Genomic DNA, 25,828 nt, shown 5'->3' with positions numbered 1-25,828 from the left:
CGAATTTAATTACCTCACTAGTTATTCCCATCTCTAGGTCATTTATAAATACATTAAAAAGCAACAGACCCAGCACAGACCCCTGCGGGACCCCACTAACTACCCTCCTCCACTGAGAATACTGGCCACGCAATCCTACTCTCTGCTTCCTATCTTTCAACCAGTTCTTAATCCATAATAATACCCTACCTCCGATTCCATGACTCTGCAATTTCTTCAGGAGTCTTTCGTGCGGCACTTTGTCAAACGCCTTCTGAAAATCCAGATATACAATATCAACCGGCTCCCCATTGTCCACATGTTTGCTTACCCCCTCAAAAAAATGCATTAGATTGGTGAGGCAAGACTTCCCTTCACTAAATCCGTGCTGACTTTGTCTCATCAGTCCATGTTTTTGTATATGCTCTGCAATTTTATTCTTAATAATAGCCTCCACCATCTTGCCCGGCACCGACGTCAGACTCACCGGTCTATAATTTCCCGGATCTCCTCTGGAACCCTTCTTAAAAATCGGAGTAACATTGGCTACCCTCCAGTCTTCCGGTATTACACTCGATTTTAGGGACAGATTGCATATTTCTAACAGTAGCTCCGCAAGTTCATTTTTTAGTTCTATTAATACTCTGGGATGAATACCATCAGGTCCCGGTGATTTACTACTCTTCAGCTTGCTGAACTGACCCATTACATCCTCCAAGGTTACAGAGAATTTGTTTAGTTTCTCCGATTCCCCCGCTTCAAATATTCTTTCCGGCACCGGTGTCCCCCCCAAATCCTCCTCGGTGAAGACCGAAGCAAAGAATTCGTTTAATTTCTCCGCTACGGCTTTGTCCTCCTTGATCGCCCCTTTAACACCATTTTCGTCCAGCGGCCCAACCGACTCTTTGGCCGGTTTCCTGCTTTTAATGTATCTAAAAAAGTTTTTACTATGTATTTTTGCTTCCAACGCTAATTTCTTCTCAAAGTCCTTTTTTGCCCTCCTTATCTCCGCTTTGCATTTGGCTTGGCATTCCTTATGATCTATCCTGTTACTTTCAGTTGGTTCTCTTCTCCACTTTCTGAAGGATTGTTTTTTGGCTCTAATGATTTCCTTTATCTTACTGTTTAGCCACGCCGGCTGACGTTTAGTCTTTTTTCCCTTTTTTCTAATACGTGGAATATATTTGTCCTGAACCTCCAGGATGGCGTTTTTAAACAGCATCCACGCCTGATGCAAGTTTTTTACTCTGCGAGCTGCTCCTTTCAGTCTTTTTTCACCATTTTTCTCATTTTGTCGTAATCACCTTTTCTATAGTTAAACGCTAGCGTACTTGATTTCCTAGTTTCACTTCCTTCAATGCCAATATCAAAACCGATCATATTATGATCACTGTTATCAAGCGGCCCTCGTATCGTTACCCCCTGCACTAGATCATGAGCACCACTAAGGACTAAGTCTAGTATTTTTCCTTCTCTTGTCGGCTCCTGAACTAGCTGTTCCATGAAGCTGTCCTTGATTTCATCAAGAAATCTTATGTCCCTTGCGTGTACAGATGTTACATTACCCCAGTCTATATGCGGGTAATTGAAATCCCCCATTATTATTGTGTTGCCCAGTTTGTTTGCGTCCCTGATTTCCTTTAACATTTCCGCATCCGTCTGTTCGTCCTGGCCAGGCGGACGGTAGTACACTCCTATCACTATCCTTTTCCCCTTTGCACATGGAATTTCAATCCACAGTGATTCCAAGGAGTGTTTTGCTTCCTGCAGAATTTTCAATCTATTTGATTCAAGGCTCTCGTTAATATACAATGCTACCCCTCCACCAATCCGATTCACCCTATCACTACGATATAATTTGTACCCCGGTATGACAGTGTCCCACTGGTTATCCTCCTTCCACCAGGTCTCAGAGATGCCTATTATATCTAATTTTTCATTTAGTGCAATATATTCTAACTCCCCCATCTTATTTCTTAGGCTCCTGGCATTCGCATATAGACATTTCAAACTATGTTTGTTGTTCCTAAGTACATCATGCTTAGTACTTGACAGTATTAATTGGCAATCTTTTGTCTGATTTTTATTGTTATTTAAAGATACCCGATCTACTACAATCTCTTTTGCAACCTCACTATCAGGATACTCTATCTTCCCTGTTATGGTGATATCTTTGAAAGATACCTTATCCCGAACCATGCTCTTTTGAGCGACTGTCGGCCTTCCCCCCATTTCTAGTTTAAAAGCTGCTCTATCTCCTTCTTAAACGCCGATGCCAGCAGCCTGGTCCCACTCTGGTTAAGATGGAGCCCATCCTTTCGGAATAGGCTCCCCCTTCCCCAGAATGTTGCCCAGTTCCTAACAAATCTAAAGCCCTCCTCCCTGCACCATCGTCTCATCCACGCATTGAGACTCTGGAGCTCTGCCTGTCTCTTGGGCCCTGCGCGTGGCACAGGTAGCATTTCAGAAAATGCTACCCTGGAGGATCTGGATTTCAGCTTTCTACCTAAGAGCCTAAATTTTGCTTCCAGAACCTCTCTCCCACATTTTCCTATGTCATTGGTACCCACATGTACCAAGACAGCGGACTCCTCCCCAGCACTATCTAGAATCCTATCTAGGTGACACGTGAGGTCCGCCACCTTCGCACCAGGCAGGCAAGTCACCAGGCGATCCTCACGTCCACCAGCCACCCAGCTATCTATATGCCTAATGATCGAATCACCAAGTACAACAGCTGTCCTAACCTTTCCCTCCCGGGCAACATTTGGAGATATATCCTCGGTGCGAAAGGATAATACATCCCCTGGTGGGCAGGTCCTGGCTACAGGAGTACTTCCTACTTCACCAGGGTGATGCTCTCCTTCTAGGAGACCTCCCTCCTCCAAGGTAGCACAGGGGCTACCTGACTGGAGGTGGGACTTCTCTACAACATCCCTGTAGGTCTCCTCTATGTACCTCTCTGTCTCCCTCAGCTCCATCAAGTCTGCTACTCTAGCCTCAAGGGAACGGACACGTTCTCTGAGAGCTAGGAGCTCTTTGCATCGGGCACACACATATGACACCTCACCAATTGGGAGATAATCATACATGTGACACTCAATGCAAAAGACTGGATAGCACCCCTCTCGCTGCTGGACTGCTGACTCCATCTTAGTGTTTTTGAGTTTTTCCGTAATTTAAAACTTGCTAAAGTATTAAGGATATCAGCCTATCACTAACTTACAGTTCCTCCTTTAAACCCCAATCTTCAAATTCCGAAAGCACAAGCAAAATTTGTTCACTTACCAGAGAAATATCCTCTTCTCCCAGAACTTATTAGAAGGAAAGCTTTCGCGCGCCTAACGGCGCACGGCACCTTGAGCAGAGGCCCCGAGTGGATCGGAACGGACCTGGGAGTCACTCTGGCGAAGGCTCCGAGGATATGCAGATGAGCTGCAAGTCCTCCACGGCACCTGAGAAGGCAACCGGTGGGAGAGCTGGGCACCTCTCAACCAAGAAAAGGCTTACCAGGGGTTAGGCCGAAGCCAGCATTCCTCCCCCTGAGGGTCACCTGATCCTGGCTAAGAAGTACCTGGTAGCTCTGGGTAGGTGGAGCGAAAGCCCTGGGTAACTGTGGCGAAGGCCCTGGGAAGGTCGGGGTGGATTTGGGAGTCACCCCGGATGCAGCTGTGAGGATATGCAGAACGCTGCAAGTCCTCCACAGCACCTGGTAGGAGCACTGTGCACCTTGAGCAGAGGCCCCGAGTGGATCTGAACGGACCTGGGAGTCACTCTGGCGAAGGCTCCGAGGATATGCAGATGAGCTGCAAGTCCTCCATGGCACCTGAGAAGGCAACCGGTGGGAGAGCTGGGCACCTCTCAACCAAGAAAAGGCTTACCAGGGGTTAGGCCGAAGCCAGCATTCCTCCCCCTGAGGGTCACCTGATCCTGGCTAAGAAGTACCTGGTAGCTCTGGGTAGGTGGAGCGAAAGCCCTGGGTAACTGTGGCGAAGGCCCTGGGAAGGTCGGGGTGGATTTGGGAGTCACCCCGGATGCAGCTGTGAGGATATGCAGAACGCTGCAAGTCCTCCACAGCACCTGGTAGGAGCACTGTGCACCTTGAGCAGAGGCCCCGAGTGGATCGGAACGGACCTGGGAGTCACTCTGGCGAAGGCTCCGAGGATATGCAGATGAGCTGCAAGTCCTCCACGGCACCTGAGAAGGCAACCGGTGGGAGAGCTGGGCACCTCTCAACCAAGAAAAGGCTTACCAGGGGTTAGGCCGAAGCCAGCATTCCTCCCCCTGAGGGTCACCTGATCCTGGCTAAGAAGTACCTGGTAGCTCTGGGTAGGTGGAGCGAAAGCCCTGGGTAACTGTGGCGAAGGCCCTGGGAAGGTCGGGGTGGATTTGGGAGTCACCCCGGATGCAGCTGTGAGGATATGCAGAACGCTGCAAGTCCTCCACAGCACCTGGTAGGAGCACTGTGCACCTTGAGCAGAGGCCCCGAGTGGATCGGAACGGACCTGGGAGTCACTCTGGCGAAGGCTCCGAGGATATGCAGATGAGCTGCAAGTCCTCCACGGCACCTGAGAAGGCAACCGGTGGGAGAGCTGGGCACCTCTCAACCAAGAAAAGGCTTACCAGGGGTTAGGCCGAAGCCAGCATTCCTCCCCCTGAGGGTCACCTGATCCTGGCTAAGAAGTACCTGGTAGCTCTGGGTAGGTGGAGCGAAAGCCCTGGGTAACTGTGGCGAAGGCCCTGGGAAGGTCGGGGTGGATTTGGGAGTCACCCCGGATGCAGCTGTGAGGATATGCAGAACGCTGCAAGTCCTCCACAGCACCTGGTAGGAGCACTGTGCACCTTGAGCAGAGGCCCCGAGTGGATCGGAACGGACCTGGGAGTCACTCTGGCGAAGGCTCCGAGGATATGCAGATGAGCTGCAAGTCCTCCACGGCACCTGAGAAGGCAACCGGTGGGAGAGCTGGGCACCTCTCAACCAAGAAAAGGCTTACCAGAATACAAGTTCTTTGTTATCTGTAAAATCCAACCTTCAAGATGAGGTGGGAATGTGGACAAAATCCTTGTTAAAACAGAACAAAACTTTATTTTTTATTTTAACACTGTACAACCTTATGGTTTGAAAAGCACAGCATGTCTTGTAGATTGTATATGATGATTTTTGCTCTCACATGCATATTTTTGATTTTGTGACCTGTTCTTATCTATGTATTTTAATCTATGTATTTTATGCTTTTATTCTTTGAATGTTCATAGCTTTGATTGGCACCCTTTTTTACATATAAGTTTATTTTTATATATAAGTTTTTATATATAAGCTGTTTCCCTTTTTTATGTATTTCTTACGGATTGGTTGTTTTTATGTATATTTATGCATTTATTGATTACCCATATCACACATGCATCCTTTTACATACATATCTTTAATTTATATGAAAATTCCACAATGATAGCCTTAAACATTGACAGGCTTATTTTCAAAGTGATCGCTGGTGATCTTCCGACATAAATCGGGAGATGGCCAGTAATCTCGCAAAAGTGGCAAAATTGGTATAATCGAAAGCGACGTTTTTGACACCATCACCGCTTTCCCGTTGCCACGCCGGCAAAAGTTCAAGGGGCGTGTCGGTGGAGAAGTGAAGGCAGGACATGGGCGGGGCTACCAGATGGCCGGCTTATGTGTATAATGGGAAAAAAAGCGGCGTTAATAAGTATTTCACCGGGTTTACTTGGTCCTTTAATTTTCATGACCAAGTTTCAAAAAGGTGCCCCAATTTACCAGATGACCACCAGAGGGAATGGGGTTCCCTGTCATGTCATCTGACGAATCTCAGTCCCCGTGGGTATAAGCCACGCCTCACCACACCTTTCCCCATCCCCCGCGTCAGGCCACCCAGCTCCTGCACTATGCAAGCCATGTTGCATGTGCTGATCTCAACCATGATCCTTTTACATATACAGGCCGCCAGCAGCAGCAGGAGGAGGAGGTGGCTGAGGAGGCCGACCAGGAGGAAGAGGCGGCCGAGGAGGTCCAACAGGAGGAGGAGGAGGCCGAGGAGGACCAACAGGAGGAGGAGGAGGAGGAGAAGGAGGAGGAGGCTGAGGAGGCCCAACAGGAGGGGGAGGAGGAGGAGGAAGAGGAGGCCCAACAGGAGGAGGAGGAGGAGCAAGTCTTCCTCATCGATGAGGCCATGATGGAGGAGGAGGAGGGGGTTCTCATAGTCGATGAAGGAATTATGGAGGAGCTCCCACCAGCTGCAGCTCCATCGCCCTCATCCCCTGGGCCAGCTCCATCCCCTGGGCCACCTCCATCCCCTAGGCTAGCTGCATCCCCTGGGCCAGCTCCAGCTCGTGACCCAGCTCCAGCCCTGCGCCTCCTGCAGCACCTGGTAGATGGCCAGAACCAGGTGCTGCAGGAGCTGAGAGCCATAAGGCAGGGTAATGAGCAGCTCCACACGCCAATGAGAGTGCTTCTGGCACTGCTCATTACCCTGCTACAAAGGGCACTACACTTGGGGCATGGCCACCGGTGAAAGACTTTGTAGGGTTTGGGGGGGGGGTTGTACATTTTGGGGGGATTTGTAGGGGTGGGGGGATTTGTACATTTTGGGGGGGGGTTGTAGGGTTGGGGGATTTTTACGTTTTGGGGGGATTTGTGTCTCCATGTTTAAATAAATATATGTGTTTTATACTGCATATAACAGGGTGTGTGTGTGTCTGTAGGTTGTGCATTACATATTATCAAATGCTGGTGTTGATGTGAGAGGAGGCAATATGCATTGCATTGCATGAACTGTGAAGTGTGAAAGAGAAATATGATGCATATCTGTGATAATTGTGCCCATAAAGAAGGCCACCTGTTCATTCCATCCTGCATGGCTGTATGTGCGGGGGGGGGGGGGGGGGGGGGGGGGGGGGGGGGGGGGTGTGTGGCCATTACTCTTGAGGCACACAAATGGCCATCCAGCCTCTCTCCCTCCCTCCCTCCCCCTTACCATAGAGCCCCACAGCACAGAGTGCTGTAAATAATAGATTTATTGTCTGGCACTAGTGATCTGCCAAGTAGAAACTTGCAGATAACCCTAGGTAGCACATAGACGATGTTTGCTCTCTGATCACCAGACACCCTTACCCACAACCACACCACATTGGTGGTGCCACCAAGGAGCTACAAGCAGCTGGGTCATGTTTTCACATTCCAATCCTTCAACAATGGTATATAGTGCTGAGGAGAAAAGGGAAAAAAATAGGCACAGTATTTGATGGATATTTATATCTGCACAATTGCAATATAATACCACAGGTACAGAAGGGCACCCAAATATATATGTGTTTATTTACATTGAGTTTGGTCACCCCTTTTTCAGTAGTAGTTCAAGGGTGTGTTACATTCAGGCACTCTGGATCTGTCTCAGTCCCAGGAGGGTGTTAAGTTTCCTCCTGACACAATGGACAGTAATGTCACTTGGCCAAGTTCACACAGAGCAGCAGGGATTTGAACTGGCAACCTGTAGATTACAAGACTGGTGCTGTAACCACTATGCCATGCTAGCCAGCAGGCTGCAGCCAACTGCAGGTAATTTGGATTAGGAACTGTAATCAAACACCCTCACCGTCACCATGACTGAAGGGCTCAGTAGGCAGGTACCTGTGGCCACCATGCAATTCGTTTGCAGACTAAAAGTTAGAAATGCTTCACTTCCATAACTATGGAGAATTATAGGAGTGTGTTCAATATTGTGGAAAAGACATTCATTGCATATATTCTTCCCCTCCCCCCCCTCCCAGCAACCTTCACAATGGGTGAGCACTTCATAAATGGGGACTGGGGTGCAGCACATAAAGCATGGAACCTACCGGGGAGTCCAACAGGCCCAACATGATATGGTCCAGCAACTCCAACAGGAACACCACACAGTACAGCTATGAAGCAGCACCAATAAGGGCCCTCAACGTCCTCCACTGCACAGCATTCACTAGCAAACCTGGTGAAAATAGAAGTAACAGTTGAATGCAAAGCACATCCAGAGAATGGCAGCCCTTGAACAAGTGGCTAAGAACTATTAGCTTACCTTGAACTTGTGTGGCAAGATTCTAAGCAAGCACCCACCTGCAACGGAAATATCACTGATGCGGAAATGGAGTTCAAGGGATGTGGAACACTGCAAACAGAGGGGGCGAGGCCAACCCCCCCAGCAGATGACACGAAAAATACAAACCGTACAAACAAACAGGTGTTGAAACGCATACACCCCCCCCCCCCCCCCCCCCCCACCAATGTAAAGAACAATCGGTAAAGTGCAAGCAAACAGCCCGTTTAAAAGGCCAGCACTAAAAGGAATGTAGGTGAGGACGCCCATACGGCTCCACCCATAATCAGAATCGTGCCCACAACACAGAGCAGCTGGGGACGCTCATAGTACTCCGCCCATAATCGTAATCACAGATGCACAAAATTGCTGGATGAGCTGGGTACGTGTAGGGATTTGGTCCATAATCAAACAATCAACGCCTATCTCAAGGCCGCCCATTCCCCCTTCAACATGGGCGTGTCTGGTGAGTATTTAGGCGTTTTTCTCCGGATTTTCGAATCGCTTTGTTACAATGGCACCGAGGCTGCCTCCGACCCGCAAGGGTAATTTTAGCGATGCCGAAATCGAGATCCTGGTGCAGGAGATAGACAGGAGACACACATTTCTGTTTGCTCCCACAGGCCAGAGACTCGCTGCTACTACCAAGCAGCGGGAATGGCAGGCGGTCCGGGACCACCTGAATGCAGTCTTCCACAGTGGCAGAGACGTGGAAGACTGCAAACGTAAGTGGCGCAGGCTGAGACGGGATGTGAGACGGAAGGCTGGTGGGAACCCCCCAGCACATGACACCGCAAACCTGACGCCCCTGGAGCAGATTGTTCACTACCTGTTACCCCAGGAGGGCATTCATGGCTTCCCTGGGACCCTTGACACATCAGCACAGCCTGTGGGCACAGGTAGGTTGACCCTTATGAAGCTGGGGTATCTGTTGTGCTGCTGCACTACACTCTGTTTTACACAATTGGGGGACAGGAGGAGGGAGGTGGGAGGTGGGGGAGTAGTGTCAGCAATGTGTGTATCTGACTGTCTTCAAACCTAGCCTAAAAGACCACCTTTATGATGCTGCTTTGAACTCCTAACCACTACTCACTTGCTCAAGACCCTTACTCACTATCCCCATCTTAGTAATTCCCTTCGCTCTTAGTTGCCCTGTCTGTCTGTCTGTCTGTCTGTGTGACTTAATTAGAATGTAAGCTCTATTGTGCAGGGACTGTCTCTTCATGTTCACATGTACAGCGCTGCATATGCCTAAAGGATTAGTAGTAATGTGTAGGTTGGCACTGTGTCACAGCTTTGGGGCCATTCCCCACTCCCTCCTCTTTTACCATTTCCAAACTCTGCATATATCCTTCCCACACCTCTGTGCTGTAGCCAGCAACGTGGTTCATACACCAGTTGTAGCCAGTCTAGGAAGTCAGTAGTAAAAGAAGACATGCACATATGTCCTTCAGTTACAAAAAAACCCAACAAAAACAAAAAGGATGTGGAAGGACATCCTCAGAGTTGGTGATTGCTGTCCTTCTCTTGGGTCTTCCTCCAGCACCTCTGCCTTTCACATCAGTCTCTCCTGTCCTGGTCTCCAGCTCTGTCCCATGTACAATCACATCTGTGGCTTGCCTGCCAATCCTATTCCTCACCATCTCCTTGCTGGGTCTTCAAGAGTGGGGCCATGTATACGAATGCTGAAAAACAAAAGTGGGATATTTTCACCAACACACTTCCTCCCCCTTTTGCTATGCAGGTGATGACAGCCACTCAGATGAGGCTGGGCCTAGTGGGCTACAGGCCCAGCAAATAACTGCAGCAGCAGCAGAAGAGGTGCTACCTCCACGACCTGCTGCTGCAGCAGCAGCAGCAGAAGAAGAAGAGGCGCTACCTCCACTTCCATCACCTCCATCACTTCCATCACCTGCAGCAGCAGCAGCAGAGCGCATACTTGCAGCTGCACCACCTGCAGCCTTTGCTGATAATGAAGAGGATGGAGAAAGGTGGTCACCTCCTCGCCAGAGGCTATCGAGCCACAGGAGGCAACTGACGCGTGTGACAACTCAGTTGCTGCACCACAATGTGAAGCTGCATGAACACCGGCGGGAGAAGCTCCAGGTGCAGCAGGAGAAGCTCCAGGTGCAGCGGGAGATGCTCCAGGTGCAGCGGGAGGCGCTCCAGGTGCAGCGGGAGGTGTTAGAGTGCCAACATGCTATGCTCCAGCAACTCCAACAGCTGGAGCATAGCATCGAGGGCCTGCACCGTGACCTGACACCAACTACTCCAGCTGTGCTGCAGCACCAGGAACTGGCCTCAACGTCCTCTAGTGGCCAGCAACCAGCGGCTAAACGGAGGACCTTGAGGTTGTCTGCCTCCCCAGCCACTGCTGCACCACCCACCAGACCAGCTCCCATTCTGGGTCCTGTGGCCAGGTTGGAGGGCAGCACTACAAGGTGGCCTGACTTTTAAAGGGCAGCTGAGGAAGCAGGCTGCCGTCTGCATACTCAGGACAGTGAGAGCAGCTCCTCATCAGAGCACTCTGAAAAGACTTCCCCTGCAGCACCAGCTGCAACCGAACATGGTGGGAGGGGTAGGAGGGGACGGGGCAAGGGGAAGGGAAGAGCCCAGGGGAGGGGTCGTGGAAAGTGATGGGACACGGGGGGGAGAGGGGGTGATGGTGGTGGAGGGGTGATGGTGTAGACATATGTGATTGCTATGAATAAATTTCTACTTACTCTCACACAAAACTTGTCTCTATGAGTCGTTGCCTTGCTCTGACCCCCAGCTGGTGTGCGGTCTGCTCTGCTCTGTGAGTGGTAGGTGGAGGGGGCTCCTCATCCTCTTCCTCTGGGGCCTGCTGCTCTGGTGGCTGTGGCTCCTCTGGGAGGGGCTGTCATCTGTGCAGGGCCAAATTATGGAGCATGCAGCAGGCCACGAAGATCTTGGCCACCTTTTGGGGGCTGTAGAGGAGCTCCCCTCCAGACCGGTCCAGGCACCAGAACCTGTTCTTCAGTAGGCCAAAGGCCCGCTCTATGATGACATGGGTGGTCCGATGCCTGCTGTTGTAGGTTTCCTCCGACCCTGGTTGTGGATGCACCAGGGGGGTCATGAGCCAGCTCCGCTGCGGGTAGCCTCTGTCACCTTTGAGGAGAAGCACAATGAGAAAGATGAGTGTGTATTGTTTGGAGGTATGTGTGTGGGTTGTGGAGGAGGTCTAGGTTGGGCAGATCCATGCTGCACTTACCTAGGAGCCATCCGCCAGTGATCTCCCCTCAGTCAAACCTGCAGAAGATGCCTGAGTGCTGTAGGATGTAGGCATCATGGGTGGAACCGGGGTACCTGGCACACACGTCTAATATCTCCCCCTGGGCATTACACACAACTTGCATGTTCATTGAATGAAATGCCTTCCTGTTTCTGTAGGTGGCTTCGTGTGCCCAGGGGGGTCTGAGTGCGACGTGTGTGCAATCAATCACACCTATGACCGAGGGGAATCTAGCTACGGCATAGAAGGCAGCCATGTTGTTGTGCAGGGCCTGGGGGGTGGTGGGGAAGGTGATGTAGTCAGAGGTGTGGGTAAGGAAGGCATCAAGGAAGTGGGTAAGGCAGTTGGAAATGGAAGCCTGGGTGAGCCCCGTGTTGACAGCAAGCACAGACTGGAAACTCCCAGTGGCCAGAACAGAGAGAGTGACAGTGACTTTTAGGTGCACAGGGATGGGGTTGTTCCTATGGGTCCGGGCCTGCAGGAGTGGTTAGAGCTGGTCACACAGGTGCTGAATGGCTGCCTTATCAAACCTGTACCTAGTGATACACTGGAGGTCAGTGAGGTCAAGGAAAGTGGTGCGGGGCCTGAACACCCTGGGGCGTGAGTATCTCCTACGGGGGGGCATCTCTTCCTCCACCATGTGCATCGCCAGTGCATTTAGTGCGTCCATTGCCTATAAGCTCACTCCCACCACCACAACCACACTGCACTTGCAAGCACTCTCTGACCACACCCTCTAGCCACTCACTGACAAACACACGCTGCAGCAGTACACAGGACAAACAGAGACTCCAAACAGGTAAGGGAATGATGTATGCACGTGGGAACAGTGAATGGAGAGGGATAGGGTGAGGGGGAGGAGTTTGGGGGCTAGAAGGGGTAGGGAAGGATGAAAGGGTAAAACACAAAAGAGGCAGGTGAGGGTAAAGAGGTTCGGACTAGGGCACACACGCAAAGGTAACAGGTACTCCGCTTTCTCTCCAAACAACGATTCAGCTTTCTCTCTCAACAAATATCTCACCACTCTCCAACTACACAAAATCGCTACTTGGTCTATAGACAATTTCCCCCTTCCGTTGGTCGCTTTTGTATGAGGTCTACCGAGGAACGCCCATGTTCTGGCACATACGAAACCATTTCGCAAGCCGTAATACGGTACGGACGCCCAACGCGTAACACCACCCATAACATGCCCATGACACGCCCCCTATGTCGCCGGCCATAGATGGGCGTTTTTGCATTAGGCACGTCCTTACGGCCCCCTTTCGATTATTGGCTTTGGGCGTCTTTAGCCCATGGGAACGTCCATGTGCCGTTTGTGTCGCTTTTTGTGCGCTTCTAGCGTTCGAAAATAAGCCCCATTGTTTAGACTCCTGATGCAGGCCTAGTGGCCAAAACACAACATTGTGTCGAGTCCTTTGTATCAATAAACGTTTTTACCCAGGGCGAGTGTCTCCAGTCTCTGGTACCTGTGGTCAATTCCCCACCTTTTTATACTCTCTGCACTTTCCAGTGGGACTTTTGAGTTCTCCACTCTCACAGATTCCCCGTTACATCAGCCTAGAAATGTCTTAAGTGCAGACGCCTAAAATTGGAAGGTATGCACATATCAAAGTATTCTTTTAAGTTATCCATGCAAGTGGAGTCCTGTCCATGATCCTCCCTTGTGTATACACCTTCTTTGCAAATATGCCCAATGTAGGTTTTAAGTTAAGTGGGTATTTGCAGAATAGTGCTGAACACCCCCATTAGCATATACCTGGGTATGTGTGTATATACCTGCATAAGTGCTATTATTCTAGACATTTAAATGCATAATTTGTTAGAAAAGTTTGGTAACCTAGGTTACAGAATTGCCCTTCATGTGATAATTCAAAAGGAATTATCTGGATAATCTATATAATTCTCTTAGGCAATGTTATCCGTGGATATTCAGTGACACTCCTAATTTTATCTGGATAGCTTTCCGATAGCTCTCTTAATATTGTAATATTTGGGTAACAAAGATATTCAGTGCCACTTGTTATCTGGAGAGCTGTGCTGAATATCTGCATTATATTAGTTGCACCAGTCAGTATATAAAAAAAATGATGACCGCTGTGGCTGAGTATTGACCCACAATGTTTTATGTTTAAACTAACCAAATATGCAATTATGAAAGTCTGAGATGAAAATGTTAAGTATGAAAAGAGTTTATACTATAAAAAAAAGTATTGTTCTGCAGTTTTCTGAGAACATATATTTCTTCCATATTTCTGTCAAGTAAAAATAATAGGTTGCTTAGAGACCAGGGAAATGAATAGTAATACCTGAATTTATAATCAAAAGGCAAAAAGCAAAGAGCAAACAACAAAACAGGGGCTAGAACACCCACTCTCATCAGGTCTTTCAAGGATATTGCTCATTTCCTGTTATACCTTAAACCATTGAAACTGTATCAAGAAGACAGATACTAAATATTTTATGAGCATAAGATTTCTGTGTAACGTTAATGTTTGACAATGTCTTTCTGGCACAGTAAAAAAAATCATATTATATTAGTTAAAAAAAAAACAATTCAAAATGACAGAATATGTTAGCTAATATAATAGCAATTGCTACATATAACTAGAATAATCACAATTTCTGGAATGTTAGTGATAGAAAATACTAAGCACAAAGAGCATAATTAGCATCAAGCATATATACAACATGACACATGAAACTATTGACTTCATTCAACTTTTGTATGCTAGAATTGTAAGAGATGTTGACTGACAGTTGCTGCAATATAACTATTATTCTTTTATACTGCATGTGTGTTGAACGGGATGTAGAGACTGGCAGAAACAGCTGTATTATTTGACTTATTATTTAGGTTACTTAGAGGCTTATTTTCGAAAGAGAAAAACGCCCAAATTCCGACCTAAATCGGGAGATGGACGTCTTTCTCTTGTGGGTGCCCAAATCGGTATAATCAAAAGCCGATTTTGGGCGTTTCCAACTGCACTCCGTCGCGGGAACGCATAAAGTTGACAGGGGCGTGTCGGAGGTGTGGTGAAGGCGGGACTGAGGCGTGGTTATCGGCTGAGCAGAGATGTGCGTGCTCGGCCGATAATGGAAAAAAGAAAGGCGTTTTCAGAGAGAATTTAGGTCACTTTTGTTGGACCCGTTTTTTTCACGAACAGGTCCCAAAAAAGTGCCCTAAATGACCAGATGACCACCGGAGGGAATCGGGGATGACCTCCCCTGACTCCCCCAGTGGTCACTAACCCCCTCCCACCAAAAAAAAACGAATGTTAAACACTTTTTTCCCAACTTGTAAGCCAGCCTCAAATGTCATCCCCAGCTCCATGACAGCAGTATGCAGGTCCTCGAAGTAATTTTAGTTTAGTTAGTGCTGTGCGGGACCCATGCAGAGAGGAAAAATAGGAAGAAAAAAAAAAAAACAAGCAAGTGCAGTCAGGGACGTCTAAATTACCAGGATAGTAAAAAGGGGAATTGAACCAGCAACCTTCTGATTACAAGCTCAGTGCTCTAGCCAGTGAACCACATTATTCAGGTGCTTAAATGTCCTTCCCTTTCCATTAAGTCCCTCCAAGTTTCTGTCAGCCAATCACAGCTGTTTAGCTGACACAGATGTCATTGGCTGACAGAAACTTGGAGAGACTTAATGGAAAGGGAAGGACGTCTAATCAGTGGTGTACTGGCTAGAGCACTGAGCTTGTAATCAAAAAGTTGCTGGTTCAATTCCCCCTTTTACTATCTTTTAATTTGGACGTCCCTGACTGCACTTGCTTGCTTGTTTTTTTTTTCTTCCGATTTTTCCTCTCTGCATGGGTCCCGCGCAGCACCAACTAAAGTCAATTTGCTCTGGGGACCTGCATACTACTGTCATGGAGCTAGGTATGATATTTGAGGCTGGCATAGAGGCATCTCAGGGGGACCAGTGCACTACGAATGCTGGCCCCTCCCACGACCAAATGCCTTGGATTTGGTCGTTTTTGAGCTGGGACGCTTCGGTTTCGATTATCGCTAAAAAAAAACAAAAACGCCCAGCTCAAAAAACGCCCTAATCCAATGTATTTTCGAAAAAAAAGATGGACGTCCATTTTTTTTTTAAATACAGTTCGGCCCGCCCCTTCACGGACCCGTTCTCGGAGATGGACGTTTTTACAAATGGGCGTTCGCGTTCGATTATGCCCCTCTTAGGCTGAGAATAAGGTATAATGCAGGGGTTCTCAACCCAGTCCTTGGGACATACCTAGCCAGTTGGGTTTTCAGGATATCCACAATAAATATGTGAGAGATAGATCTGCATACAATGAAGGCAGTGCATGCAAATGTATCTCATGCATACTCCTTATGGATATCCTGAAATTATGAATGGCTAGGTGTGTCAGGGGTCTTGATCAATCTACATGAAAAACAGTCATAAATGTATATTGTGTATAGTTTAGAGATACATAAGTAAATAAATAATATGAATACAATTAAATATTGTTGGTTAAATAAAATAAGATAAAACATTTGAATTGTAAACACATAGAATACATGATGTGACATACTAAATATGTGGATATTAGTGAATATATAAAATAAATGTTATATCTGTTAGATTAGCGTAAAAGATTATTTACCCATACATTTATATATATATATATATATATATATATATATATATATATATATATACATTTTTTGTGCTTATAAACAGTCGAAAACTAAAAATCTATACACCAAATCAATGCTATGACTATAGTTAAAAAACAGAATAGATGCTAGCGAGTAAAAAATGAATGAAGTGCTTACCTCCTCTCTTATGAAAATGCCGAGTACCAAATGACATGCTGTTAACTGATAAGGATGATGCAAAATGGTGATGTCGGAATACTGCTAGTTAAATAGGCTGCAAAAAGGACATGACATGTGTCCAAAATAAGTTAGTAAGAGGACTTGACGTACGTATTAGAGTGTATGTGACGTACATTGTGGAATGATTGTTGTAGATGACGACATATTACAGAAAAAAAAGGAATGTTCTAGATGCACAAAAGACTATGTTAGTGAAGACAATTGTGTGAATAAACCCTTACTGGCGCAAATAAATCAAATACATTTATATTAGTGTATATGTAACTTGCTTATTGCCAAATGTAAAAATTATTATTAATTATTTTCAGTGCATGAAAAGTTAATAAGGTAAAAACTAATTTGTGAATGAAACAGTGTCTATACAAATGAGTAAAAAACACAGGTAGCTTGGCAGATGTATCTGCGTTAGAGAGCAGCATACTGTGAATTAATTTGAGGAAAAAGTGGATTTTTGAAAAAAATAATGGAATGTGATTATGAAGTGATGAGAATCAAAAATGGATGCATTTGTGCAAATTGAATACTTAAATAAACTACTACGCGTAGACGAATTGTGTGCAGGATGAAAAAATGATAAAAAATGCATATTGATTGCTGCCAATCTCTGAGTGGATGTTTTATCAAATAAAGAATGCTGTATTGCCTCATATCTAAATTTATTTAGAGTGGACTTTTAATTCACTAAGAATGTGGCCGTATGAGGTAGCATATAAAATTAAAATTAATTATTATATGAAAATGAAAATAAAAAATAAATAAACCCTGGTGGACTTTGGTCCTGGGGAACTGAGGAACTGAGTTTGATTCCCATTTCAGGCACAGGCAGCTCCTTGTGACTCTGGACAAGTCACTTAACCCTCCAGTGCCCCATGTAAGCCGCATTGAGCCTGCCATGAGTGGGAAAGCACGGGATACAAATGTAACAAAAAAATGTATTGTATAAAAAATGTATGGTCTAAAAAGAGTGTGTGTGTGTTATACGTGTACGTGATACAGTGGTGGAAATAAGTATTTGATCCCTTGCTGATTTTGTAAGTTTGCCCACTGACAAAGACATGAGCAGCCCATAATTGAAGGGTAGGTTATTGGTAACAGTGAGAGATAGCACATCACAAATTAAATCCGGAAAATCACATTGTGGAAAGTATATGAATTTATTTGCATTCTGCAGAGGGAAATAAGTATTTGATCCCCCACCAACCAGTAAGAGATCTGGCCCCTACAGACCAGGTAGATGCTCCAAATCAACTCGTTACCTGCATGACAGACAGCTGTCGGCAATGGTCACCTGTATGAAAGACACCTGTCCACAGACTCAGTGAATCAGTCAGACTCTAACCTCTACAAAATAGCCAAGAGCAAGGAGCTGTCTAAGGATGTCAGGGACAAGATCATACACCTGCACAAGGCTGGAATGGGCTACAAAACCATCAGTAAGACGCTGGGCGAGAAGGAGACAACTGTTGGTGCCATAGTAAGAAAATGGAAGAAGTACAAAATGACTGTCAATCGACAAAGATCTGGGGCTCCACGCAAAATCTCACCTCGTGGGGTATCCTTGATCATGAGGAAGGTTAGAAATCAGCCTACAACTACAAGGGGGGAACTTGTCAATGATCTCAAGGCAGCTGGGACCACTGTCACCACGAAAACCATTGGTAACACATTACGACATAACGGATTGCAATCCTGCAGTGCCCGCAAGGTCCCCCTGCTCCGGAAGGCACATGTGACGGCCCGTCTGAAGTTTGCCAGTGAACACCTGGATGATGCCGAGAGTGATTGGGAGAAGGTGCTGTGGTCAGATGAGACAAAAATTGAGCTCTTTGGCATGAACTCAACTCGCCGTGTTTGGAGGAAGAGAAATGCTGCCTATGACCCAAAGAACACCGTCCCCACTGTCAAGCATGGAGGTGGAAATGTTATGTTTTGGGGGTGTTTCTCTGCTAAGGGCACAGGACTACTTCACCGCATCAATGGGAGAATGGATGGGGCCATGTACCGTACAATTCTGAGTGACAACCTCCTTCCCTCCGCCAGGGCCTTAAAAATGGGTCGTGGCTGGGTCTTCCAGCACGACAATGACCCAAAACATACAGCCAAGGCAACAAAGGAGTGGCTCAGGAAGAAGCACATTAGGGTCATGGAGTGGCCTAGCCAGTCACCAGACCTTAATCCCATTGAAAACTTATGGAGGGAGCTGAAGCTGCGAGTTGCCAAGCGACAGCCCAGAACTCTTAATGATTTAGAGATGATCTGCAAAGAGGAGTGGACCAAAATTCCTCCTGACATGTGTGCAAACCTCATCATCAACTACAGAAGACGTCTGACCGCTGTGCTTGCCAACAAGGGTTTTGCCACCAAGTATTAGGTCTTGTTTGCCAGAGGGATTAAATACTTATTTCCCTCTGCAGAATGCAAATAAATTCATATACTTTCCACAATGTGATTTTCCGGATTTAATTTGTGATGTGCTATCTCTCACTGTTACCAATAACCTACCCTTCAATTATGGGCTGCTCATGTCTTTGTCAGTGGGCAAACTTACAAAATCAGCAAGGGATCAAACACTTATTTCCACCACTGTATATACAGATGCTCGAATGGTGTATTTGATTGTTCCATTGTTTGTCTAAACTGTACATATAATGTTGTATTGTTCTTTTTCTACTTTACAAATTGTAAACCGTTCTGTCTTGCAGTTGCAATAAGATACGGTATATAAATTGACGAAAATAAAATAAAATAAATCTATAAACTGCTAGCTGATATTCTAATGAACGAACGCCATAGAAGATCATATTGTAGTGTATTGGACAAATATGAAAACATACATGTATATATGGCTTACTTGGTGAATGAATATAGTAGATGACAACTAATCGTCAAATTGCTAACAGTATATCTAGGTGTGCATATATCTTGGAAGGTACAGATATATACAAGAGCTGTGCAAAGGCTGTGCTGCAAAATACACACGTCGTATATTTTAAAGTAAAGGCATAACAATAGAGGCTGACACAACAGAGATTATTTATAATATGTGTACTTTGAATATATGTACGAATTGAGAAAATGATAAACAAAATATAATAAATGAAATGTGTTGCCCTGTATGTATGAAAACATTTTTGTATGAATACATAAGTATATTATTAAGTGGAAAGTATAAGATAAAAATGTCATAATGAGGGAAAACATCAATTATACTGACTACTTGCTAACAAATATAAATTTTAAACGCAATAAATAAGGAAAAATATGTAATAAATGGGTATATATTCTTTTTTAACATAACTATGTATTCATTTTTTTTTTATAAACATACCTTGAGAGACATCATGAAGTTGAGTATGTGTGATGCCTATAAAGACTTGACAAACATATATGCATAGTGACTTGGAAATTCTAAATGACTTAAGAAGACAAATTCAAATACACAACATGAGTAATCATATCAATATTTTGATGGTTGATCTTGAAAGGTATCACATGGAGGAACAGGACATCTGTTGAAGTGGAGCGATTGAGGATAATTAATTTAATAGGTAGGAAGAATTCAAAGGAAAACATTATAGTCTATCTCTGCATTTAGACCATTAGGATGCTCCCTTGTACCCTTCCAATAGCATGCATACTACTTCATGTATTTTGTCTGTTCCCCCTCCCTCCCCCCTTCCTTTTGGGGTACAGCAGGTCCCTTCTGGGATGATGGCTGTTCTGCTGCATGCCCATAATTCTTGCCAGAGCTTTCAGTACTATCAGAGGCATTCAAAGACTCCCCTGTATACATGCCTGCTTCTCTGGCAAGTTCATGAAATGGTGGTAACTGCAGGAGGGATCTTGGGGCCTGTTGCTATGGCAGTGGCATTCTGTGCTCTGTTGATGTTTCTATATCATAGCTGCCCATGGAATTCTAGAACTTAACCATGGCATGTGGCAATGAGAAGAATCAAGGAGGCACTGCAGGTTCCGAGCCACTTCTTTGCAGTCATTGTTTGGATAGGTGTTGGGGTCTAGCTGGTGCTCGCTGTGCTGGGTTGGGAAGTCAATAACACCATTGCCAGTGTCATATTGGTTATCCATTCATTTAAGATGATTAAGTGCATACATGCTAACCAACATTTCCCAACTCTCCTCCACCTGCTCTATGTTGAGCGCCATCTGCTGATGCATGACCTCCAGGATTTTTTCTTCCAGGGCAAGCTTGCACTTCCTCTGCTTCAACAGGTGTTGGTTTTTGGTCCATTAGCTGATGGGCACAGCTGAAGAGCTCCCTGAGATGTCTCACAGGCTGTTCACGTGCACCTGTGACACCCTCATCTGCAGCAGCATCTTCACTTTCAACATCCTGGAATGGAACTGCTATGTTGCTCTTCACCCAGAAATGCTTACAGATTCCTTTTTCCTCTTCCATAGGTGCCTGTATGCCATCATCTACTCCTGACAACACCTCTCATGCCACAGCAGCCTCTTTTCTTGGTCCTGCTTCTGCCTCTGTGGCATGGGTATCTTCTGTAGATAAGAACAAACAATGCAATATATGCCATATGAAGGGTGTTTGGGACAAACAATAATAATCACTTCACAAGCTCCTGATATTCTTGTACCCCACAGACATATGTTTATTACCTTGTCAGTAATGCTATCATATCTGTCATCATCTTATATGAAGTCAAGCCTTGCAAAATTAAATAATTAAAAACTAAAAACAGGAGGGGGACATCAAATAATATCAAACAATGGTCTGTATAGGTCAAATGCTATTTCAGGTCAATGATCTTTCCTAATGATTCTGATCACTCATACCACCCCGATTATGTAAAATATCCCTTCATTTCTACAGCTTAGCAAAGAACACCAGTAACTCAAAAATCATACCCCCCCCCAAAAAAAAAAAAAACCAAAACAAAACACTGCTGTTTATCAAAGTGCCACATAAAATCAGGTGTCAGCTTGCTTTCCTAAATAAAATTGAAAGGCCACTGCTTTGACAAAATAAACGATTGCCCAATGAATTAATGTTTTGTATTTCTTTAGAGTACATATATGGACATCTAAACTCTGCTGACATCCTTTGACAGTTGACAATAGTGGTATAAGTCCCATGTTATCTCTATATCTTTATCGGTGTGTACCTGCACATTATTTGAATAAATGCTGTTTTGAGCTTACTTAAAGAAATGTGTTTTTTTCAAGTTTATATATAATAATTTTTGAGAATTTATATCAGTTTGCTAAAATTATGGAATAATAACAATAAAAATTGTGTTTCAGAGATAAGGTGACGTTTGCTTCCTCCCGATGAAGCCCTAGGGTGAAACACAGTCTTGTGTTATTAATTTTAGTGTACATTTTGATTTGTGGTATTGTCTCCTTTTTTGCATTTTGATTTAACTACCTACTCCTTGATTGAGTGTTGTTTATTAAACCACAGTTACCATACTGCATATATATTCAGAGCCTCTCCCTATGCAGAGAGTGGTGTTAATATACGTATTATTTATTTAAAAATATTTGTATGCTGCAAATTACAGCGTTTCTAAGTGGCTTATAAAGCAACATATGACATATGATAAAATATAACTAAAACAAACATTACTTTAAGCACTATCATTAACTGTAGTTTAAGTTCCAGTTCTGTACCTGGAGACAAGCAATACATCCTGTTCTAAAGAATCCCAATCTTGAGTTATCTTCTAGGTCTAATTACCAACCTGTCTCCAACCTTCATTACTTCACCAAATTCATTGATTAAAATAACTCAGGGGTCCTTTTACTAAGGTATGCTGAAAATTGGCCTGTGCTAGAGTAAGCACGTGTTTTGGACATGTACAGATCCATTTTTCAGCGCACCTGTAAAAAATGCCTTTTTTAAAAATTTTGGCCGAAAATGGATGTGTGGCAAAATGAAAATTGACGCACATCAATTTGGGGTCTGAAACCTTACCGCCACCCAGAGACTTAGTGGTAAGGTCTCATGTGTTAACTGGACAGTTGTGGCCTACATGCATTTTATCATCATTTTCTTAGATTTATCCTTAACAATCAATCTATTGGTTCATGATCTTCTATTTTTCTTTCTAGCTGAACTTGGTATTGGTGGCCAGATAGTGAACTGGTTTTCCTCATTTCTTCTTGATCAACCTTTCCAAGTTTTTAGGAACTCTTCTCCATGTGTATCATATTTAGAATGTGACATTCTACTGTGCTCAGTTCTTCACCTGGTGCTTGATCTTGATCCTCTAAACTCTTATCTTGATACCATAGTTCCATGGCTTTATGATCATAGATTAAATATTAATTCAGTGAAGTCCACTGCCATGTGGATTATGGATATGCCACCTCTAATTCTGTGATCAAAAATCCCACTTGTTCACACTATTTACATTCTGGAGATACTTTGTGACAGAAAGTTGGACCTCATCGGGCCATATTCATACAGTCTGCAGGACATATTCAAGATAAGTTGTTTCACAACATTTCAGCACTTTATTTTGAGTATTTGTCTATTGGACAAAGTTTTGAATATGTGATCTATTGCGAGTTTCACAAAGATATGAGCATTAGTCACTCATATGGTTGTCAAAAAACCTAAATTGTGAGGAATTTTATGACATGCAATTTGCTCTCAGATACAAAGAAGACAGAAAGCTTTTAAGATTTAGGGTTGGCTGATATATGCAGTCAAATTACACCTGAGAATGTTTAAAAACTGTCTGAGAAGTCCTCCTCTTAAAAAAAATAATTATTAGTGATTTGTTAACAGCTTCCAATTAGTGACTCTGCTCATAGTCTTACATATGGAACATACAGAGAGCTAATCTTGAGTTGGGGAATGTGGCTGTTGTACATCGCTTGGTTAGGAGTCCTTGTTTTACATTCTTTAGTCAAAAAAGGATAGTGGAAAGTAGACCAGGCTGCCCAGGAACAAATTGGAGACTTCTAAGGTTGGTAGAACATATATAAGTGTAAAACACCAACAGAAGAACATCTGATCGCCGCGAGTCTTCAGGACGTCTCTCTTTCCCTGACCTGGGCCAACCCCCGTCTGATGTAACTTACGTCAGACGGGGGCAGGCCCAGGTCAGGGAAGGAGAGATGTCCTGAAGACTCGCGGCGATCAGATGTTCTTCTTGCCCATGCAGCGCCTTCACACAGAGATAAGAGGCGCTGCGCGGGCCTGGTAAGGTGGAGGGGGGGTCCGGTGGAGGGGGAGCAGCGGCGACAACCTCAGGGAGGCGGGGCATGGGGGTGGAGGATGGCGGGAGGCGGAGCTGTGGGAGAAGGAGAAAGAGAGAGAGAGGAAAGGGAGGGGGGCCAGGGCTGCTAAACTTTTGATTTTTGTTTTGATCTTTTATTTAATACAGGGGGAAGCGGGGAGCAGCGGCGACCTCGGGCGGGGGGGGGGGGCGTCCATGCAGGACGCTCCTGACGAGTGCCTTTGCCTCTTTTATTTTCAATGTGTTTGTGTTTTGTTTGTTTGTTTTGACTTTTGTGGCATGTGCAGAGCAGCCAGCATAACGCTGAGGCTGGCATAGAGGCTGGCAAGTAATATTTTAATCACGTTTTTGGGGGTGGGAGGGGGATAGTGATCACTGGGTGATTAAAGGGTGGTGATCCCCCGAGTCCCTCCAGTAGTCATCTGGTCATTTGGGGCACCTCTTTCGTGGAGTAGAGGAGTAGCCTAGTGGTTAGTGTAGCAGACTTTGATCCTAGGGAAGTGGGTTCAATTTCCACTACAGCTATTTGCTATAAAAACAGGTCTAGCTCAAGATGTCTAAGTTTTAGTCTTGGACGTCTTTGTTTTGTTCCATTATTGCTGAAAGATGTCCATGTCTTAGGAACACCCAAGTCCTGCCTTGAACACGCCCTTGGCACACCCCTTGAGATTTGGACATCCTTCTGATGGACTTCAGAGAAAGACATAAAAAAAGAGGTTTCGATAATACTGATTTGGACGTTTCTGTGAGATAAACGACCAAATGCTGACTTACGTCACTTTTTAGACGTCTATCTCTTTTGAAAATGAGCCTGATAGTCAAAACCTGTAAGTTAGGTTATTTCTACCAGCCAATTTTATTTAAACTTTTTTTCATGTCTCTTCTAAAATATTTTTCAGTTTCAGGTCTGGTGGTTGTTCTAGCATCCTCATGTTTCTAATTTACTGTCTTGTTGCAGGCTTCAATTTGTTTTCTTTTCTTTTCTTTTTGTAACTTTTCCACTTGCATTCATTTCCAACCAGTGTCTTATTGACATTTCTTATCACTTTTCTTTGGTAACTGGTTTACTGTACCTCTTACACCATAGCTCATATTGTCAGTCAAACATTGGACTCCAGTTGCAGCATAACTCTTTTTTATTGTAAAGATTCTAACAACTGTATAAGGATAAACAACTCTAGATTTTTGAGGCTGCTTCATGTCCTGAGGCTCCTGAAATATCATTAGCTCATCTTGAAGACATAAGGAGAATGACCTTTGTATTACCCTTTTGGCAAAGGATGAGTTATAAACATTGACATTATAGTTGCATCCAGTATTTTTCAGAAAGATCTTTGGTTAATTTTCACTAAGAACTGTAGTATCAACAATCATGACACAATATTTATCTTTATTTTGGATACAAAGACTTGAAAAATAGGATAATCAGAACAAGTGCATGTAGAGTGGATTAATTCTAATGGGTCCTGTTTTGTTTGTATCTAGTCATTTTCAAAATATAAACTTTTCACAATGCTTATGGGCAGTAGCTAAAGTTATTTGCTTATATTGGTTTTTCATATCTTGCTATGTACTTGACTCCCTCATTTAAAGGGGAGACTTGTTTGATATCAACTGGATAGGGAATATAGAACTGGCTATGGCAGCTTTTAGGCTGCTCCCACATTTTGGGGCCCTTTTACCAACCTGCGGTAAAAAGTGGCCTTAAGGTGCCCTTATACAAGACTTTCTCGAATGCTAAGGCCATAGGGGTAAAATGGCTAAATTTCCTATTTTCCCATTAATGGTCTTACACTAATTTTCCCATTAGTGTATAAGCCCCTAATGCCACCTGTTCTATAGACGGTAGGGACTCATGCGTTAAATCTGTGCTAATCGGTTAGCATGCAGCAATACAGACACACTAGCTGATTTGCATATATGCCCCAGCTCTACACCTGCAATCACGCCTCCCGTGAAAAAATGTAAAAAATATTTTAGCAGGTGGTTTGCACATGTACATTTAAAAATTAACATGGGGTACCTCAGCAAGCCCCATGGTATGCCATTTAAGCTGCAGTAAGCATGAGTTAGTGATCACCACAGATTTGAAAAAGGGGCCTTTTATGAGTTATCAGGTTCAAGGTCAAGGGCCTGGATACTTTTGGTTTCATTATCATTAATGTGAAACTATCAATCTATTGAACTTAAACACATTGTAAACCTGTTTGCTTGCAGGAGAAAAATTTAAGGGACCTTTTCACCAAAGTACGTTAAGCAGGAAACAGGCTACTGTATGACCACATTAAGGGAGTTTGTGGGAGTTTACCTGTTTCCATGCATTAAACCACATGTTACTGATTTTTTCCTGTCAGGGACATGGAATGGACAGAAACCAGTAGAACAGCCCTTAAATGTTTTTATTTTTCTAGAAATTCTTAATTGTTTGA

General features: G+C 44.7%; 1 protein-coding gene across 1 annotated transcript; it reads left to right on the top strand.

Annotated features, from left to right (window-relative positions):
• The first annotated feature begins 8,583 nt into the window (after positions 1–8,583).
• Positions 8,584–10,526, top strand: LOC115469626 (nuclear apoptosis-inducing factor 1-like). The gene is made up of 2 exons (XM_030202422.1): positions 8,584–8,968; positions 9,814–10,526. Exons 1-2 carry the CDS (start codon positions 8,584–8,586, stop codon positions 10,524–10,526), a joined length of 1,098 nt encoding a protein of 365 aa, XP_030058282.1.
• The last annotated feature ends 15,302 nt before the right edge of the window (positions 10,527–25,828 follow it).

The sequence above is a fragment of the Microcaecilia unicolor genome, chromosome 4, assembly GCF_901765095.1.
Source record: "Microcaecilia unicolor chromosome 4, aMicUni1.1, whole genome shotgun sequence".
NCBI lineage: Eukaryota > Metazoa > Chordata > Amphibia > Gymnophiona > Siphonopidae > Microcaecilia > Microcaecilia unicolor.
This window is presented reverse-complemented; position numbering and strand designations above follow the sequence as displayed.

Excerpts from the sequence above, each read along its gene's own strand:
- LOC115469626 (XM_030202422.1), top strand. The coding sequence starts at position 8,584 with ATGGCACCGAGGCTGCCTCCGACCCGCAAGGGTAATTTTAGCGATGCC. Across the intron at positions 8,969-9,813 it reads AGCACAGCCTGTGGGCACAG|GTGATGACAGCCACTCAGAT; the intron begins GTAGGTTGACCC and ends TTTGCTATGCAG.